A 21088-nucleotide genomic window follows, 5' to 3' on the forward strand; every position below is an offset into this window, starting at 1 on the left:
AAATTTAGACAAGGTGGGGTTAAGAACAACACCAGAGGCAGAGGACCAGAAGATGAACCCAGAGTGGGTTATGATGACCCTTGGTCTGCATGGGAGGGGTGGAACCAGCCATGATTAAGCATTTTTAGGTATACTATATAAGGGCGGAAGGTGGTTAGAGCGTTGGGCGTTGAGCCAGTAACCGGAAGGTTGCGGAATCGAATCCCTGAACTGACAAGGTAAAAAATCTGAGCAAGGCAGTTATGTGGATGTTGATTAAGGCAGCCCCCTGCACCTCCTCTGATTCAGAGGAGTTGGGTTAAATGTGGAAGACACATTTCAATTGGACAACTGATTATGTATCCCCTTTTCCTTATAAAAACAACGCTGCATTTGTGTAAATGTTAAGCTCTCAGCAACGCACACTTCAGAGTGTGCCGGTCGACGGCTTCATTATTGCAATGATTCATCTATGTTAAATAAGGAGGATTGCTTGAATAATTGTCCAAGTCTCATTCAGTATTGAAATTTCCACGACACACCTAACTTGAAGGTTACCTACCTAAGAGCTTCATAACATATTCAGAGCTCATACATGTTGCATCCAAAGCAGTGCATAAAACACATCAAACAACTGCAATATATGACCAACAGTATAGACAGTTGTGGACATATGACATTTTTATGTACTGTTTGTGAATGCAGTATGTTCGGGTTTTGAATATGTTATGTGTTATAGGTCCTTATATAAGTATCAGGTACCCTAATATAGGAGGTACCCGATAACTAACTGACCCATGATGTTTTTCCCAACCGGTGGCGATTCACTATAAGGCAGGTGTGGGCAGAACAGGCACCTTCCTGGCCTGTTACCTGGACCTGAAGGGGCCTCAGTGGGGACGAAGCCATGGCCCTGCGCCGACACACCAAGGAGGGCTCCGTGGAGACCCATGGACAGGAAAGCTTTATCAAGGAGTTCTATACGCATGCTCACACACACACACACACACACACACACACACACACACACACACACACACACACACACACACACACACACACACACACACACACACACACACACACACACACACACACACACACACACACACACACACACACACACACACACACACACACACACACACACACACACACACACACACACACACACAGTGGGGACCCATGGACAGGAAAGCTTTATCAAGGAGTTCTATACGCACACACGCACGAACGCACGAACGCACACACACACACACACACACACACACACACACACACACACACACACACAGTGGGGACCTATGAGAGAATACACAGACATGTTCTTGTTATTCATGCATCAGAATGACTTCATTGTGTGGACTTAGTTGAACATCAGACAATGTGTAGATTTTATCTTGCACGGACGCCCACACACTCACACACACTCACACACATACGCACACACACACACAGCAACAATAAAGGTTAAACAGTTTACAAAGATAAATATAGTATCAAAAACAAATGAATAGTTATGAGTTTTATTTATTATATATTTTTTTGTAAAACCTTGCATCAATGTCAAATAAAATCTATTACCTCATTTTTGGGGGGAAAATACAATTGGATATTTTCTGATAAATCTTCCAAATGATTATTCAACCATTACACGTTGTACCACTGAATCTAGCAGGTAGAAAATGACAAGCAATACTGGTAGAACAAAAACAACACATGGAACCCCCTCTATTGTTCCTAAATGGTTTCTTGAAATTACTCACAAATCCTACTTTCATTCATTCTTGTACAGCACAAATATTTTCAGAAACATCAACCTTTGTATTTTGCATTTTATTTTCTGGGGATGGAACCTTTTAGGAATGAGACGCTCCGGGGTGAAGTTTCCCCTCCCAATCCTAACCTCAAAGGGCAACTGAACGCAAAAAAACAACTTCTCTGTGCGGCATCGATATTAGTCAGAAACATTTATTCCAGTGCCACTTGATTAAAAAGTGTAAGTAGAATAATTTGGGTCAGTATATTCCAAAACTGAATTTTGTGAGATTTGTGTAACTGAGGTTTGTCACAAATTACAACAGCGTTTGGTTTGGACTACATGCCCACTTTCCCACTAACACAGGATGGTAACACCTAGGGAAAATGCACGGAGAAGCAGCTGCGCTGATTGCTCTCTATCATAGCAGTGAACCTCCAGACAGTGAACCTCCAGACTCTGTCCATTATGCAGAGCCTCGGACTCGGACTGGTTCACATAAGACAAGAAATCAGCAATGTTACGTTGAAAGAAGACTTGGCCCCAAAGCCCTTTAAAGAGTGGCTGTTTTCTGATGTGTTTCATAGTGTCTGCAAGTGTTTTATTGAAAAAAGAAATTGAGATGATGCGCAACTGCCACTTGTCAATATTAAAACCCATTCTCGAGAGTCTTGTGTCCAGCCGCGACCTGTTTTGTAACGTGATTCCCTATAAAACACTGCCAGATAAACAGACTGCCAGACCCACACTGTGGTAATAGATAGTGAGAAAGTTGTAAAAAACTAAACGGCACCGAAGCACGTCACCACTCACCTGTGGCTTGATAAGCTGATTTAGCTATCGTGGCCTGCCGGCTCTATGTGCCTGCTTGCTACTACTAACGAGCTTCATTGACATACACAGAGATGGAACTTATCTAGCTAGTGATTTGGGGCACTGATAAACACTGTGTAGCAGCTTGTGCTTTACTTACGATAGCTCAACAGCTTGCTGATGAGTTGTAGACGTGTTCTCAGAAATCAGTCCTGAGCGCAGACAGCAGCAGCTGTCTCAATATTGTCTGCAGTCCACTGACTTTTTCATGCACATCTTTTAACTTTTGAAATACTGCACCAAAACCTTAGAAAGATATAAGAAAATAAATCCTTGGCAAAAACGTCAAAATTCATGACACATTTCGTGATTTATCTTAGATTAATTTGGACTATTTTGAGGAAGTGCTAGTGGCTATATTGTTGCTATCGTGACTCAAGAGGGACAAACAACAGTAACTGCAAGAGTACGATAAAGTGAACATAATACACCCACATCGAACAACAACCCCAAGACTCAAATCTCGTTTTTCTTAATTAGCAGCAGAGAAACATATGGAATTGGTGAGTTCAGCCGCTCTTTAACCATTAGTGGGAAAATGAAAAAGTGACCCACTATCAGCATCTAGGGGCAACTTCACCCTGCTCTGAACGAGCACACCCTTCATCTTTCATGACCATTGACAGATAAAAGACTGGATAGGTTTTTACCATATTGCTTCCACCTGTCAAGTCCTACCAGATCAGTGGTCATAGAGAAAAGGGGTTCAAATTATTGAGACAACCACTGTGTAGCTATGTAAGCCAGGTTTAGTAGGGAGATGGGGAGGCAGCTGTAGAACGGCCCCATGGAGCAGACAGTGTGGCCCTATGATAGAGGAGGAGAGAAGGGCCCTACACGGCACAGTGAGGAGGCCCTAGACCGGGGGAGGGCCCTGAATCACCAGTAGACAGAATTAGTTGACACCCCAAGTTGGCACCCAAGTTGGCACCTGCTACATACACTATGTGAAGTCCACAGAGAATGCTACTCTGATAGAAAGTACTACAAAACTTTGTCTGCATACAAAAAGAACATTTTTGTTGTTGTTGTAGAAATCCTGCCTTTAAACAGTGGATATTGACACCAAATGGCAGACTGTAATGTTATTTTTGACACTGTACAGCATGTTTGTGGAGGCATTGAAAGCAATATGTCAGTTCTTTATGATGGCCGAACTTTGTCACAATGAAGGCATTACAGAAGATAAACAATGAGTATTAGGGAGATCAATCAACAGCAATGATTTCAAATGAAATAAATACATATTTTAGAAACTGGCTATCCTCTCTATTTTCTTTATACAGTTCTTATTCAACATTTGGCACTTTGTAACATTCCATATGATAATCACCTGTAGTGAGATCCATTTTGATCGACTGGACACACACACAGATTTGACAATAGTGTAAATGACATCGACAGAAAAACAACAACTCATTTCTTGGGATGTTATGGTCTCAAGGTGTAGTGTGATGCTCTGAACAGGTGTGTGTGTCGAGTCACTGACTGTGAAGACAGCCTCAACAGACCTGCATTTTGACTTCTTCCCTTTTAATCCCCATTGAGATCCAACTCAAAGATCCATCCACCTCACAATCCTTTAACTTGTCCCCACAATCCTCCAAAAAATCTCTTTCACAAAGCGTCGGTCACAGTGAGGTGACAGTCTACATTTCCACAGGAAACATCTCTACCATACTACCAAAGCTGGGGGCAAATGCAATATAGTTTCGGGTTACGTTAACATTGCGTCAACATTCATTCAACCCCTCCAGATCCTCTGGCTGTGTATTTGACCTTGATGGGTGTTTTTGAACTTCTCTTGACCTTTTGACCCCCATCACGCCATGGTCTCCTTGCCCGGCAGTCTTCTGTCATTCAACGTGTGCATGTTGATGACCTCCTCGGTCTTAACAATGACCGGCGGCTGAGGCTTCTGTTTGAGGCGCCGTTGGCACTTCAGGGAACCACGCAACTCATCCACCATGACACTACAGAAGGAGCGCTGGAGAGGGGGAGAGGGGAGGGGAGGGGAGAGGGAGGAAGAGGGTTGAGGGTAAAATACGTACAGAACTGGCAACATTAACTGACACACAATCAGTCTATGTCGTCCATGCAGGAATCAAACCCACACTGGAGTTTGTCAGTACCATGGTCTAACCCACTGATACATTGAGACGACCCTGGTAGGGGGTGATAGTAAGAGAGGGAGGGAGAGGAGGAGGATGGGGGTAGAAGGGGAGGGGAGAGTTGTAGAGAGGTTGAGGCAGAGGAGAGAAGATGAGGTAGCGAGAGGACGGGGTAGAGGGAGGTGAATAGTGAGAGGACAGGAAAGAGGGAGGTGAATAGTGAGAGGACGGGATGAGGGAGGTGAATAGTGAGAGGACAGGAAAGAGGGAGGTGAATAGTGAGAGGACGGGGAAGAGGGAGGTGAATAGTGAGAGGACAGGAAAGAGGGAGGTGAATAGTGAGAGGACGGGATGAGGGAGGTGAATAGTGAGAGGACGGGAAAGAGGGAGGTGAATAGTGAGAGGACGGGAAAGAGGGAGGTGAATAGTGAGAGGACGGGATGAGGGAGGTGAATAGTGAGAGGACAGGAAAGAGGGAGGTGAATAGTGAGAGGACGGGATGAGGGAGGTGAATAGTGAGAGGACAGGAAAGAGGGAGGTGAATAGTGAGAGGACGGGATGAGGGAGGTGAACAGTGAGAGGACGGGAAAGAGGGAGGTGAATAGTGAGAGGACAGGCAATAGGGAGGTGAATAGTGAGAGGACGGGGTAGAGCGAGATGAATAGTGAGAGGACGGGGTAGAGGGAGGTGAATAGTGAGAGGACGGGGAAGAGGGAGGTGAATAGTGAGAGGACGGGTTAGAGGGAGATGAATAGTGAGAGGATGGGAGAGAGGGAGGTGAATAGTGAGAGGACAGGAAAGAGAGAGGTGAATAGTGAGAAGACAGGCAATAGGGAGATGAATAGTGAGAGGACGGGGTAGAGGGAGATGAATAGTGAGAGGACGGGAAAGAGGGAGGTGAATAGTGAGAGGACGGGGTAGAGCGAGGTGAATAGTGAGAGGACGGGGTAGAGGGAGGTGAATAGTGAGAGGACGGGATGAGGGAGGTGAATAGTGAGAGGACAGGCAATAGGGAGGTGAATAGTGAGAGAACGGGGTAGAGTGAAGTGAATAGTGAGAGGACAGGCAATAGGGAGTGAATAGTGAGAGGACGGGGTAGAGCGAGGTGAATAGTGAGAGGACGGGGTAGAGGGAGATGAATAGTGAGAGGACGGGGAAGAGGGAGGTGAATAGTGAGAGGACGGGGAAGAGGGAGGTGAATAGTGAGAGGACGGGGTAGAGCGAGGTGAATAGTGAGAGGACGGGGTAGAGGGAGGTGAATAGTGGGAGGACAGGGTAGAGGGAGATGAATAGTGAGAGGACGGGGAAGAGGGAGGTGAATAGTGAAAGGACGGGAAAGAGGGAGGTGAATAGTGAGAGGACGGGGAAGAGGGAGGTGAATAGTGAGAGGATGGGAGAGAGGAAGGTGAATAGTGAGAGGACAGGAAAGAGAGAGGTGAATAGTGAGAAGACAGGCAATAGGGAGATGAATAGTGAGAGGACGGGGTAGAGGGAGATGAATAGTGAGAGGACGGGAAAGAGGGAGGTGAATAGTGACAGGACAGGGTAGAGGGAGATGAATAGTGAGAGGACGGGAAAGAGGGAGGTGAATAGTGAGAGGACGGGGAAGAGGGACGTGAATAGTGAGAGGACGGGGAAGAGGGAGGTGAATAGTAAGAAGGCGGGGAAGAGGGAGGTGAATAGTGAAAGGACGGGAAAGAGGGAGGTGAATAGTGAGAGGACGGGGAAGAGGGAGGTGAATAGTGAGAGGACAGGAAAGAGGGAGGTGAATAGTGAGAGGACGGGGTAGAGGGAGATGAATAGTGAGAGGACAGGAAAGAGGGAGGTGAATAGTGAGAGGACAGGAAAGAGGGAGGTTAATAGTGAGAAGACAGGCAATAGGGAGGTGAATAGTGAGAGGACGGGGTAGAGAGAGATGAATAGTGAGAGGACGGGGTAGAGGGAGGTGAATAGTGAGAGGACGGGGTAGAGAGAGATGAATAGTGAGAGGACGGGGTAGAGGGAGGTGAATAGTGAGAGGACAGGCAATAGGGAGGTGAATAGTGAGAGGACGGGGTAGAGTGAGGTGAATAGTGAGAGGACGGGGTAGAGGGAGGTGAATAGTGAGAGGACGGGGTAGAGGGAGGTGAATAGTGAGAGGACGGGGTAGAGGGAGGTGAATAGTGAGAGGACAGGGTAGAGGGAGATGAATAGTGAGAGGACGGGGTAGAGGGAGGTGAATAGTGAGAGGACGGGGAAGAGAGAGATGAATAGTGAGAGGACGGGAAAGAGGGAGGTGAATAGTGGGAGGACGGGAAAGAGGGAGGTGAATAGGGGAGAAAGGAAGCTGGCAAGGAGACAGGGGAAGAGTGGGAAGTGAAGAAGGGGAGAGGGATGTGGAGGACAGAGCGAGAACATGAGAAAAGAGGGTGAGAGAACATGAGAAAAGAGGGTGAGAGAACATGAGAAAAGAGGGTGAAAGAACATGAGAAAAGAGGGTGAAAGAACATGAGAAAAGAGGGTGAAAGAACATGAGAAAAGAGGGTGAGAGAACATGAGAAAAGAGGGTGAAAGAACATGAGAAAAGAGGGTGAAAGAACATGAGAAAAGAGGGTGAAAGAACATGAGAAAATAGGGTGAGAGAACATGAGAAAAGAGGGTGAAAGAACATGAGAAAAGAGGGTGAAAGAACATGAGAAAAGAGGGTGAGAGAACATGAGAAAAGAGGGTGAGAGAACATGAGAAAAGAGGGTGAGAGAACATGAGAAAAGAGGGTGAGAGAACATGAGAAAAGAGGGTGAAAGAACATTAGAAAAGAGGGTGAAAGAACATGAGAAAAGAGGGTGAAAGAACATGAGAAAAGAGGGTGAGAGAACATGAGAAAAGAGGGTGAAAGAACATGAGAAAAGAGGGTGAAAGAACATGAGAAAAGAGGGTGAAAGAACATGAGAAAAGAGGGTGAAAGAACATGAGAAAAGAGGGTGAGAGAACATGAGAAAAGAGGGTGAGAGAACATGAGAAAAGAGGGTGAAAGAACATGAGAAAAGAGGGTGAAAGAACATGAGAAAAGAGGGTGAGAGAACATGAGAAAAGAGGGTGAGAGAACATGAGAAAAGAGGGTGAGAGAACATGAGAAAAGAGGGTGAGAGAACATGAGAAAAGAGGGTGAGGGAACATGAGAAAAGAGGGTGAGAGAACATGAGAAAAGAGGGTGAGAGAACATGAGAAAAGAGGGTGAAAGAACATGAGAAAAGTGTGCTTTTACCACCTTGGTGGTCTGGAGGACATAACATTTCTTATAACATCGTAACCTCATAACATAACATCGTAACCTCATAACATAACATCGTAACCTCATAACATCGTAACCTCTTAACGTCGTAACCTTATAACATAACATCATAACCTCATAACTTCGCAACCTTATAACATCGTAACCTCATAACATCATAACCTTATAACATCATAACCTCATGACATCATAACATCATAACCTTGTAACATCGTAACCTCATAACATCATAACCTTATAACATCATAACCTCATGACATCATAACATCATGACATCATAACATCATAACCTTATAACATCATAACATCATGACATTATAACATCATAACCTTATAACATCATAACCTCATGACATCATAACATCATAATATATAATAATAATAATAATAATAATAATAATATAATAATAATAATAATAATATAATAATATAATAATAATAATAATATAATAATAATAATAATAATAATAATATAATAATAATAATAATAAATATAATAATAATAATAATAATATAATAATAATAATAATAATATAATAATAATAAATAATATATGCCATTTAGCAGACGCTTTTATCCAAAGCGACTTACAGTCATGTGTGCATACATTCTACATATGGGTGGTCCCGGGGATCGAACCCACTACCCTGGCGCTACAAGCACCATGCTCTACCAACTGAGCTACAGAAGGACCATGACATCATAACCTTATAACATCATAACCTCATGACATCATAACATCATAACATCATAACCTTATAACATCATAACATCATGACATTATAACATCATAACCTTATAACATCATAACCTCATGACATCATAACATCATAACCTTATAACATCATAACATCATAACCTTATAACATCATGACCTCATAACCTCGTAACCTCATGACATCATAACATCATAACCTTATAACATCATAACCTTATAACGTTGTGTTAGCTAATCCAAGTTTATAATTTTTTGTTGTTCTGATTAAAGAAGCAATAAAACTGGCCTTCTTTAGACTAGTTGAGTATCTGGAGCATCTGCATTTGTGGGTTCGATTACAGGCTCAAAATGGCTAGAAACAAACAACTTTCTTCTGAAACTCATTAGTCTATTCTTGTTCTGAGGAAATTAAGGCTATTCCATGGGAGAAATTGCCAAGAAACTGAAGATCTCGTACAATGCTGTGTACTACTCCTTTCACAGAACAGTGCAAACTGACTCTAACCAGAATAGATAGAGGAGTGGGAGGCCCCGGTGTACAACTGAACAAGAGGGCAAGTACATTAGAATCTCTAGTTTGGGAAACAGATGCATCACAAGTTCTCAACTGGCAGTTTCATGAAATAGTATCCGCAAAACACCAGTCTCAACATCAACAGTGAAGAGGTGACTCCGGGATGCTGGCCTTCTAGGCAGAGTTCCTCTGTCCAGTGTCTGTGTTCTTTTGCCCATCTTAATCTTTTATTTTTATTGGCCAGTCTGGCTTTTTCTTTGCAAATCTGCCCAGAACAACAATTTCCTCTGTGCTAACTTAATTGCAAAAGGGTTTGCTGATGATCAATTAGCCTTTTAAAATGAATAACTTGGATTAGCTAACACAACGTGCCATTGGAACACAGGAGTGATGGTTGCTGATAATGGGTCTCTGTACGCCTATGTAGATATTCCATTAAAAATCAGCCTTTTCCAGCTACGATAGTCATTTACAACATTAACAATGTCTACACTGTCGTTCTGATCAATTTGATGTCATTTTAATGGGCAAAAAATGTGTCAAAAACAAGGACATTTGTAAGTGACCCCAAACGTTTGAATGGTAGTGTACACTACACTACACTACACTACACTACACTACACTACACTACACTACACTACACTACACTATTCATGGGTTGCATGTTTCGTCAGAATAATGTTTTGAATGTTCGTTTTGGACTAATGCCCAACTGTGCATTCTACTCATTGAGCGCTGATGAAGTTTTTATCAAGAGGTCATTACAGTGGCTTGGAAATACAATGCATTCAAAAGGAGGCAAATAATTAGTAGGAAAAACTTTTTTCATCATTTTGATAATGTCAGATTGACTTTAAATGCATTGTAACGTTAGATAGTTAGCTGAGATTGAGGGGAGGACACTCGTTAGCAATGCCATCTATTTAAAAATAACTTTGCTGGCTAATGACAACATTACCTTGTCTAAAGTAAAATTGATGACATGATAATGCTGGCAAAGTTGTTTCCTGCTAAACATTTGATTATTTTAGCAGTGTCATCGTATTTCCAGGCACTATAGTGTACTTTATACTAAACAATCGTTAGCTGCCGTCCATAATGACTGGACTTATCAAGGCCTTAGGGCACCACATGGCACCGCCGGGGAGACGGAGGCTTGAGAACATTCATAACAATGGCATGGGGACGCGATCGAGTGACGGAGGTGCAACATGTGAATACTATGCTATATCACACTATACTATACTATGCTACATATACTACACTATACTATACTACTTCACGGTATTATACTACTACACTACATTATACAGTTCACTATACTATAATACGCTATACTACACTATATTATACACTACACTATACTACTACTACTATACTATGCAATGCTACACTATACTATACACTACACTATACTATACTATGCTATACCACACTATATTATACACTACAATATAATGTACTACACTATACTGTACTATACACCACAACATACTATACTACTATACACCACACTACAATACGTTGTTTGTTATACTATACTACCACACTATACTATACTACGCTATACTGTACACTATATTATACACTACACTATACTATACTACTACTACTATACTATGCAATGCTACACTATACTATACACTACACTATACTACTTCACTATACTATACTATGCTATACTGTACTATACACCACAATATACTATACTACTATACACCACACTACAATACTTTGTTATACTATACTACCACACTATACTATACTACGCTATACTGTACACTATGCTATACACTACACAACTCATTCACAAGCAAATGCCATGCTATTTTATAAAGGGCTGTGAACCAGCTGGGAATACCTTTTATATCAGCCTTTACGTAGTCTGGTATGATTTAGCTTGTACATGGTTTTGGAGGCATCTACAGTGGTTTCCGAAAGTATTCACACCTCTTGACTTTTTCCACAGTTTGTTGTGTTACAGCCTGAATTTAAAATGGATTCAATTGCACACAAAAAATTGGGACACTGGCCTACACACAATGTCCCATAATGTCAGAGTGGAATTATGTTATTTGAAATGTTTATGAATGAATTAAAAATAAAAAGCTGGAATGTCGTTATTGAATAAGTATTCAACCCCTTTGTTATGTAAACATCTTCAGGAGTAAAAATGTGCCTACCAAGTCACATAATAAGTTGCATGGACTCACTGTGTGTGCAACAACTGTGTTTAATGAACATCTCTGCACCCCACACATACAATTATATCTAAGGTCCCTCAGTCGAGCAGTGAATTTCAAATACAGATTCAACCATAAAGACGAGGAAGGTGCCTTGCAATGCCCCGCAAAGAAAGCCATCCGATTATCCCTTTGAGCATGGTGAAGTTATTCATTAGGCTTTGGATGGTGTATCAATACACCCAGTCACTACAAAGATACAGGCGTCCTTCCTAACTCAGTTGCCGGACAGGAAGGAAACCGCTCAGGGATTTCACCTCGAGGCTAATTGTGACATTAAAACAGTTACAGAAATGAATGGCTGCAATAGGAGAAAACTGAGTATGGCTCAACAACCTTGTAGTTACTTCATAATACTAACCTAATTGACAGAGTGAAAAGAAGGAATCCTGTACAGCAAAACAAAGCTATTAACATTTTGTACTGAATGTTTGGGGCAAATCACTATCCATATTGTCAAGCATAGCGGTGGTGGCATCATGTTATGGGTATGCTGGTAATCGTTAAAGACTGGGGAGTTTTTCAGGATAAAAAAAATGGAACAGAGCTAAGCACAGGCAAAATCCTAAAGGAAAACCTGGTTCAGTCTGCTTTCCACCAGACACTGGGAGGGGAATTCACCTTTCAGCAGGACAATAACACAAAACACCAGGACAAATCTACACTGGAGTTGCTTCCAAGAAGACAGTGAATGTTCCTGAGTGGCAGATTTAGTTTTGACTTAAATCTTTTTTTGGCTTAAATCTATGGCAAGACTTGAAAATGTTGTCTAGCAATGATCAACAACCAATTTGACAGAGTTTGAAGAATTTTGAAAATAATAATGTGCAAATATTGTACAATCCAGGTGTGTAAATATTGTACAATCCAGGTGTGTAAATATTGTACAATCCAGGTGTGTAAATATTGTACAATCCAGGTGTGTAAATATTGTACAATCCAGGTGTGCAAAAAGCTCTTAGAGACTTACCCAGAAAGACTCACAGCTGTAATCGCTGCCAAGTGTGATTGTAACATTTGTTGACTAAGGGGTGTGAATACTTATGTAAATGAGATATTTACGTATTTTATTTTCAATAAATTTGCTTACATTTCTGAAAATATGTTTTCCCTTTGTCATTATGGTGTGTGTAGATGGGTGAGAAATAAATATATTGAATCCATTTTGAATTCAGGCTGTAACAAAACTAAAGGTGGAATAAGTAAAGGGGTCTAAGTAAAGGGGTCTGAAAGGGGAATGAAAGTAAAGGGGAATAAGTAAAGGGGTCTGAATACTTTCTGGCACAGTACACAGTTTTTAACCTTATAAATGTTATAAACCTTATAAATGTTCTATGACACCTACACTGTAAAAGAAAATCATGTTTTTACGGTAACTTACTGGCAGCCTGTTACCTGTAAGTTACTGTTACCGTAAATTCCAAACTTTGGTTTAACAGTACATTCGTTTAATGTGATATAAAGCTCTACGAAGCCTATAAACCTCACCTTCTCCAGTTCAGCGTTCTGTTTAGACTTGTACAGGACCTCTCCGACGGCCACAAACACAGACAGCACCAGCCCTGCAGCCAGCACGATGAAGATACCCCCGATGTTCTGCACCCCCAGAGCGCTAGCCTCCTTATTTTTCTCATCCTCCGGACAACCGTTCCCCCTCCACCACTTCTCCTTCATCATGTGTAACTTCCCTTCTTCCTGCAGCTGCAGGATGGCTATGGTGATCTTGTCTCGGTACGGAGAGCCTGGAGGGGACAAAAAGGACAGAAGATCTGAGAAACTATATAAATAAATAAAACCGCAAAGTGAATTAATTCGTTTTGAAATGAATTAATTTAAAGACTAGGTATTGTTCAGTGCCTATATATTACATAGTATGCTTTGCGATGGTGATTTTGTGAGAAAAATGTTAGAAGATCAGATTTAGTTTTTCAAGAAAAAGGGCATCAGATTGACTTGTTAAATGAATGAATAATGGTTGTTGGGTCTGTTTCAACTGTATTGGTATTGTATTTGTATGTTTTAATATTGCAGACACATTTCCTGCATGGCGATCAACAACATTTTAATCCTATTTGATTTTATTTAATCTCATCTTAATTCAAAGGCTAGTCAATGTTCAGTGGCTACACTGTAAAAGGGTTACCATGAATTTACAGGCTCAGTGACAAGCAAAATTCTGTATTTAATATTACAGTACATCTACTGTAAAATAAATATGATAGTGTAATGACACACAGTACAATACAGTAAAATTATTATACTGTAAAAAAAAAGTCAATGCTACCGTAATCGGAAGTAATGAATTAATGAATGGATGAATGAAATTCATTGGGGAGAGGGGTTTGTATTTCATAGTATTTTACTGTAATTACAATGGGTTGGTGCAAGCAGGCTGGCAGTGTTTAGACATGACAGAATATTAATGAACGTTTGGTGTTTTATTTCACTTGCACTTCTAGAGGCCTTGACAAATGCTTCCAGACTTGTAGTGACTAAAGGCAAAACAGACCAAAGGACATGGCAAAATGGTCAACCATTTAAGGTTTAAGACTTGCTGCCACTCCAATCTGTCCCCTAAACGTTTCAAATGAATAAGGCACTATAACCACTCCCTCACGGGTGCAACAACTGTAGCCTCAAAATATGTTAATGAACCAGAAACAACAATACCATGCATCCACTAATGGTCAAAAGGTGTGTTGGGTTCCAGAGATGTGGTACGGTATTCTGTATTCTACAGTACCATTAGAAATACAGCCATTTTAACACAATGCACCACCCTTTACAGTATGCTGCAGTAAAACATTTCAGAGTTTTTTAATGTTGATAATACCAAAAAATGTGCGTATAAATGACAGTTTTCCATTACAGTGTAGTTTTATCAAGCAATGGTGGGAACAGGGCTCAACTTGTGGGCCTGCTTATCTTATGAGCATAACCTGTCATGGTGTTTTCATGGAAACACCCCTCCTTCATCCTATTAATTGCTAATCCTCACAGTATCTGGGAGACAGGCCACAGAATTAGCATCTCGTTCTCTAGCATTACAACGCCGCAAGGCGTTGGCGACACAGGGCTTGGTGTTCCGGAGTAGCAGGGCCACAGGGCTTTGTGTTCTGGAGTGGCAGGGCCACAGGGCTTTTTTTCCCCGGAGTAGCAGGGCCACAGGATTTTGTGTTCCGGAGGAGCAGGGCCACAGGGTTTTGTGTTCCGGAGTAGCAGGGCCACAGGGCTTTGTGTCCCAGAGTAGCAGGGCCACAGGGCTTTGTGTCCCGGAGTAGCAGGGCCACAGGGCTTTGTGTCCCGGAGTAGCAGGGCCACAGGGTTTTGTGTTCCGGAGTAGCAGGGCCACAGGGCTTTGTGTCCCAGAGTAGCAGGGCCACAGGGCTTTGTGTCCCGGAGTAGCAGGGCCACAGGGCTTTGTGTCCCGGAGTAGCAGGGCCACAGGGCTTTGTGTTCTGGAGTGGCAGGGCCACAGGGCTTTGTGTTACGGAGTAGCAGGGCCACAGGGTTTTGTGTTCCGGAGTAGCAGGGCCACAGGGCTTTGTGTCCCGGAGTAGCAGGGCCACAGGGCTTTGTGTCCCGGAGTAGCAGGGCTCCCGTTGATCCTGATAAATTACCAGAGTGTGTGTGTGTGTGTGTGTGTGTGTGTGTGTGTGTGTGTGTGTGTGTGTGTGTGTGTGTGTGTGTGTGTGTGTGTGTGTGTGTGTGTGTGTGTGTGTGTGTGTGTGTGTGTGTGTGTGTGTGTGTGTGTGAGATAGAGTGAGTGTGTTAGATGTGTGTGTGTGTGTGAGATAGAGTGAGTGTGTTAGATGTGTGTGTGTGTGTGTGTGTGTGTGAGATAGAGTGAGTGTGTTAGATGTGTGTGTGTGTGAGATAGAGTGAGTGTGTGTGTGTGTGTGTGTGTGTGTGTGTGTGTGTGTGTGTGTGTGTGTGTGTGCGCTCACTTATGCACGTGTCCATATCCATGTGCCAAGTCCGCAGACAGTGGGAGAACGCTGGAATTATGGCAGCGTATTAAGACACAGCGGGAGCCTCAGTGATCAAAGGAAGAGTAATCGCTCCAGAGTTCCAGAGTAGAACTGCTGTGTCCCCCCCTCTCCCTTCCTATCCCACAGCACCACACTGCTGTCCCTGCTGTCCCCCCCTTCTCTCCCCTCCTATCCCACAGAACGACACTGCTGTGTCTCCCCCTCTCCCTTCCTATCCCACAGCACCACACTGCTGTCCCCCCTCTCCTCCTATCCCACAGCACGATACTGCTGTCCCCCCTCTCCCCTCCTATCCCACAGCACGATACTGCTGTCCCCCCTCTCCCTTCCTATCGCACAGCACGACACTGCTGTCTCCCCCTCTCCCCTCCTATCCCACAGCACGATACTGTTGTGTCCCCACCTCTCCCTTCCTATCCCACAGCACGATACTGCTGTCCCCCCTCTCCCCTCCTATCCCAAAGCACGATACTGCTGTGTCCCCACCTCTCCCCTCCTATCCCAAAGCACGATACTGCTGTGTCCCCACCTCTCCCTTCCTATCCCACAGCACAACACTGCTGTGTCCCCCTCTCCCCTCCTATCCCACAGCACAACACTGCTGTCCCCCCTCTCCCCTCCTATCCCACAGCACGATACTGCTGTGTCCCCCTCTCCCCTCCTATCCCACAGCACGATACTGCTGTCCCCCTCTCTCCCCTCCTATCCCACAGCACAACACTGCTGTCCCCTCCTATCCCCTCCTATCCCACAGCACGATACTGCTGTGTCCCCCCTCTCCCCTCCTATCCCACAGCACGATACTGCTGTGCCCCCCTCTCCCCTCCTATCCCACAGCACGATACTGCTGTGTCCCCCCTCTCCCCTCCTATCCCACAGCACGATACTGCTGTGCCCCCCCCTCTCCTCCTATCCCACAGCACGATACTGCTGTGTCCCCCCTCTCCCCTCCTATCCTACAGCACGATACTCCTGTCCCCCTCTCCCCTCCTATCCCACAGCACGATACTGCTGTTTCCCCCCTCTCCCCTCCTATCCCACAGCACAACACTGCTGTCCCCCCTCTCCCCTCCTATCCCACAGCACGATACTGCTGTGTCCCCCCTCTCCCTCCTATCCCACAGCACGATACTGCTGTCCCCCTCTCCCCTCCTATCCCACAGCACGATACTGCTGTGTCCCCCCCTCTCCCCTCCTATCCCACAGCACGACACTGCTGTGTCCCCCCTCTCCCCTCCTATCCCACAGCACGACACTGCTGTGTCCCCCCTCCCCTCCTATCCCACAGCACGACACTGCTGTGTGCCCAACTCTCCCCTCCTATCCCACAGCACGACACTGTTGTGTCCCCCTCCCCTCCTATCCCACAGCACGACACTGTTGTGTCCCCCCCCTCCCCTCCTATCCCACAGCACAACACTGTTGTGTCCCCCCTCCCCTCCTATCCCACAGCACGACACTGCTGTCCCCCCCCCTATCCCACAGCACGACACTGCTGTCCCCCCTCCCCTCCTATCCCACAGCACGACACTGCTGTCCCCCTCCCCTCCTATCCCACAGCACGACACTGCTGTCCCCCCTCCCCTCCTATCCCACAGCACAACACTGCTGTCCCCCCCTCCTATCCCACAGCACAACACTGCTGTCCCCCCTCCCGTCCTATCCCACAGCACGACACTGCTGTCCCCCTCCCCTCCTATCCCACAGCACAACACTGCTGTCCCCCCCCCCTCCTATCCCACAGCACAACACTGTTGTGTCCCCAACTCTCCCCTTCTATCCCACAGCACAATATTACAAGGGCCTAGGCAGCTACCACACACACACACACACACACACACACACACACACACACACACACACACACACACACACACACACACACACACACACACACACACACACACACACACACACACACACACTGAGGCAGCAGAATTTTATATTAATATGAATTAATATTTGTGTCATTCTCAAAACTTTTGGCCGCGACTGTACACACACACACACACACACACACACACACACACACACACACACACACACACACACACACACACACACACACACACACACACACACACACACACACACACACACACACACACACACACACACACACATGACAAGATGAATGCTTACTGGGTGTTTTATTTCTATGTTTCGTTAATGAAAAAACAACTTGAAACCATGTTAGTGTTTTCATTATTTAAAGGAGGTAGGGGAAAAAAAGGAGCTCTGCGCTGTCGTGTGTGTGTGTGTGTGTGTGTGTGTGTGTGTGTGTGTGTGTGTGTGTGTGTGTGTGTGTGTGTGTGTGTGTGTGTGTGTGTGTGTGTGTGTGTGTGTGTGTGTGTGTGTGTGTGAGTGAGTGAGTGAGTGTACAGTCGTGGCCAAAAGTTTTGAGAATGACACAAATATTAATTTTCACAAGTCTGCTGCCTCAGTTTGTACGATGGAAGTTTGTATATACTCCAGAATGGTATGAAGAGTGATCAGATAAATTGCAATTTATTGCCATGCAAATGATCTGAATCCCCCAAAAACATTTCCACTGCATTTCAGCCCTGCCACAAAAGGACCAGCTGACATCATGTCAGGGATTCTCTCGTTAACACAGGTGTGTGTTGACGAGGACAAGGCTGGAGATCACTCTGTCATGCTGATTGAGTTCGAATAACAGATTGGAAGCTTCAAAAGGATGGTGGTGCTTGGAATCATTGTTCTTCCTCTGTCAATCATGGTTACCTGCAAGGAAACACGTGCCATCAGCATTGCTTTGCACAAAATGGGCTTCACAGGCAAGGATATTGCTGCCAGTAAGATTGCACCTAAATCAACCATTTATCGGATCATCAAGAACTTCAAGGAGAGCGGTTCAATTGTTGTGAAGAAGGCTTCAGGGCGCCCAAGAAAGTCCAGCAAGCGCCAGGACCATCTCCTAAAGTTGATTCAGCTGCGGGATCGGGGCCCCACCAGTACAGAGTTTGCTCAGGAATGGCAGCAGGTAGGTGTGTGTGCATCTGCACGCAAAGACTTTTGGAGGATGGCCTGGTGTCAAGAAGGGCAGCAAAGAAGCCACTTCTCTCCAGGAAAAACATCAGGGGCAGATGGCTATTCTTCAAAAGGTACAGGGATTGGACTGCTGAGGACTGGGGTAAAGTCATTGTCGCTGATGAATTCCCTTTCCAAATTGTTTGGGGCATCCGGAAAAAAGCTTGTCCGGAGAAGACAAGGTGAGTGCTACCATCAGTCCTGTGTCATGTCAACAGTAAAGCATCCTGAGGCCATTCATGTGTGGGGTTGCTTCTCAGCCAAGGGAGTGGGCTCACTCACAATTTTGCCTAAGAACACAGCCATGAATAAAGAATGGTATCAACACATCCTCTGAGAGCAACTTCTCCCAACCATCCAGGAACAGTTTGGTGATGAACAATGCCTTTTCCAGCATGATGGAGCACCTTGCCATATGGCAAAAGTGATAACTAAGTGGCTCGGGGAACAAAACATTGATATTTTGGGTCCATGGCCAGGAAACTCCCCAGACCTTAATCACTTGAGAACTTGTGGTCAATCCTCAAGAGGCGGGTGGACAAACAAAAACCCACCAGTTCTGACAAACACCAAGCATTGATTATGCAAGAATGGGCTGCCGTCAGTCAGGATGTGGCCCAGAAGTTAATTGACAGCATGCCAGGGCGGATTGCAGAGGTCTTGGAAAAGAAGGGTCAACACTGCAAATATTGACTCTTTGCATCAACTTCCTGTAATTGTCAATAAAAGCGGTTGACACTTATGAAATGCTTGTAATTATACTTCAGTATTCCATAGTAACATCTGACAAAAATATCTAAAGCAGCAAACTTTGTGGGAATTAATATTTGTGTGATTCTCAAAACTTTTGGCCACGACTGTATACCCTTGCATGTGTGTGTGAATAACCCACACCAAGTATTCATCAAGAGTCCTCTAATTCTCCCCCAGCTCACATTTCAGATGATTCAGAGCCACTTTAATAGGATGGATTCTTGGAGAGGCAGACTATGGAACCAGGGCTGAATGGCGGAGCGAGCTAATGCTACTGTTGACGCACTCTGCATACGCAACTAACTGACAGACGCTACCGTTGACGCGACACTCATACGCAACTAACTGACAGATGTTCAACATATGAGGACATCACTCACTCCGCTGCTGTCGGGCCTCAAATATGAATGTGATCACAGTTTAGGTCAGTAGGGGTGACGGAGGGGCGATGGAGGGATGGCGTAGGGGAGTGTGGGGAATAGGAGGCGTGGATTGAATGGCAAGCTTTTAAATGGTGGCCTGCTGTTACCGTACCATAAGAGGGTAAGGTGGTGCTAAATTTGGCCTTGGAGGTTTTTGAAGGTTAAGTCGGCTACAGGAAAAATAAATTATTGAGAATGAAGATGAACTGTTGGTAATCTTCCCCTTGTTGGGAAGGTATATACTGTACATATATACAGTGCATTCGTAAAGTATTCAGACCCCTTCCCTTTTAACACATTTTGTTACATTACAGCCTTATTCTAAAATTGATTAATAAAAAAAAAATCCTCATCAATCTACACATAATAACCCATAATAACAAAGAGAAAAACAGAAATACCTTAGTTACATAAGTATTCAGACCCTTTGCTATGAGACTCGAAATTGAGCTCAGGTGCATCCTGTTTCCATTGGTCATCCTTGAGATGTTTCTGCAACTTGATTAGAGTTCACCTTCGGTAAATTCAATTGATTGAACATGATCTGAAAGCCATACACCTGTCTATCTAAGGTCCCACAGTTGACAGTGCATGTCAGAGCAAAAACCAAGCCATGAGGTCAAAGGAATAGTCCGTAGAAGTCCGAGACATGATTGTATAAAGGCACAGATCTGGGGAAGGGTACTCAAATATTTCTGCAGCATTGAAGGTCCCAAAGAACACAGTGGCCTCCATCATTCTTAAATGGAAGACGTTTGGAACCACCAAGACTCTTCCTAGAGCTGCCACCCGGCCAAACTGAGCAACCAGGAAAAAGTATCTTGTTCAGGGAGGTTACCAAGAACCTGATGGTCACTCTGACAGATGTTCCTGAGTTCCTCTGTGGAGATGGGAGAACCTTCCAGAAGGAAAACCATCTCTGCAGCACTCCACCAATCAGGCCTTTATGGTATAGTGGCCAGACTGAAGCCACTCCTCATTAAAGGGCACATGGAGTTTGTTAAAAGGCACCTAAAGACTCTCAGACCATGAGAACCCAGATTCTCTGGTCTGATGAAACCAAGATTGAACTTTTTGGCCTGAATGCCAAGCATCACATTGGGAGGAATCCTGGCACCATCCCCACGGTGAAGCATGGTGGTGGCAGCATCATGCTGTGGGGATGTTTTCAGCGGCAGAGACTGGGAAACTAGTCAGGATCGAGGGGAAGATTATCAGAGCAAAGTACAGAGAGATCCTTGATGAAAACCTGCTCCAGAGCTCTCAGGACCTCAGACTGGGGCGAAGGTTCACCTTCCCTAAGCACAGAGACAAGATAACGCATGAGTGGCTTCGGGACAAGTCTCTGAATGTCCTTGAGTGGCCCAGCCAGAGCCAGGACTTGAACCCGATCGAACATCAC

At 44.5% G+C, this 21088-nt stretch overlaps 1 protein-coding gene across 2 annotated transcripts in view; it reads right to left on the minus strand.

Annotated features, from left to right (window-relative positions):
* Positions 1–1497: 1497 nt before the first annotated feature.
* LOC123990547 (glutamate receptor ionotropic, kainate 2-like) overlaps positions 1498–21088 on the minus strand; it is a 177407-nt gene continuing 157816 nt past the window's right edge. The window contains exons 18-19 of one of the 2 annotated variants that reach the window (XM_046291142.1): positions 12957–13210; positions 1498–4598 (exon numbers count right to left, since the gene is read on the minus strand). In XM_046291142.1, the coding sequence (XP_046147098.1) occupies positions 4434–4598; positions 12957–13210 (419 nt within the window). In that variant the 3' untranslated portion in view covers positions 1498–4433. The other variant, XM_046291143.1, reaches the window with a different exon arrangement.

The sequence above is a fragment of the Oncorhynchus gorbuscha genome, linkage group LG12, assembly GCF_021184085.1.
Source record: "Oncorhynchus gorbuscha isolate QuinsamMale2020 ecotype Even-year linkage group LG12, OgorEven_v1.0, whole genome shotgun sequence".
NCBI lineage: Eukaryota > Metazoa > Chordata > Actinopteri > Salmoniformes > Salmonidae > Oncorhynchus > Oncorhynchus gorbuscha.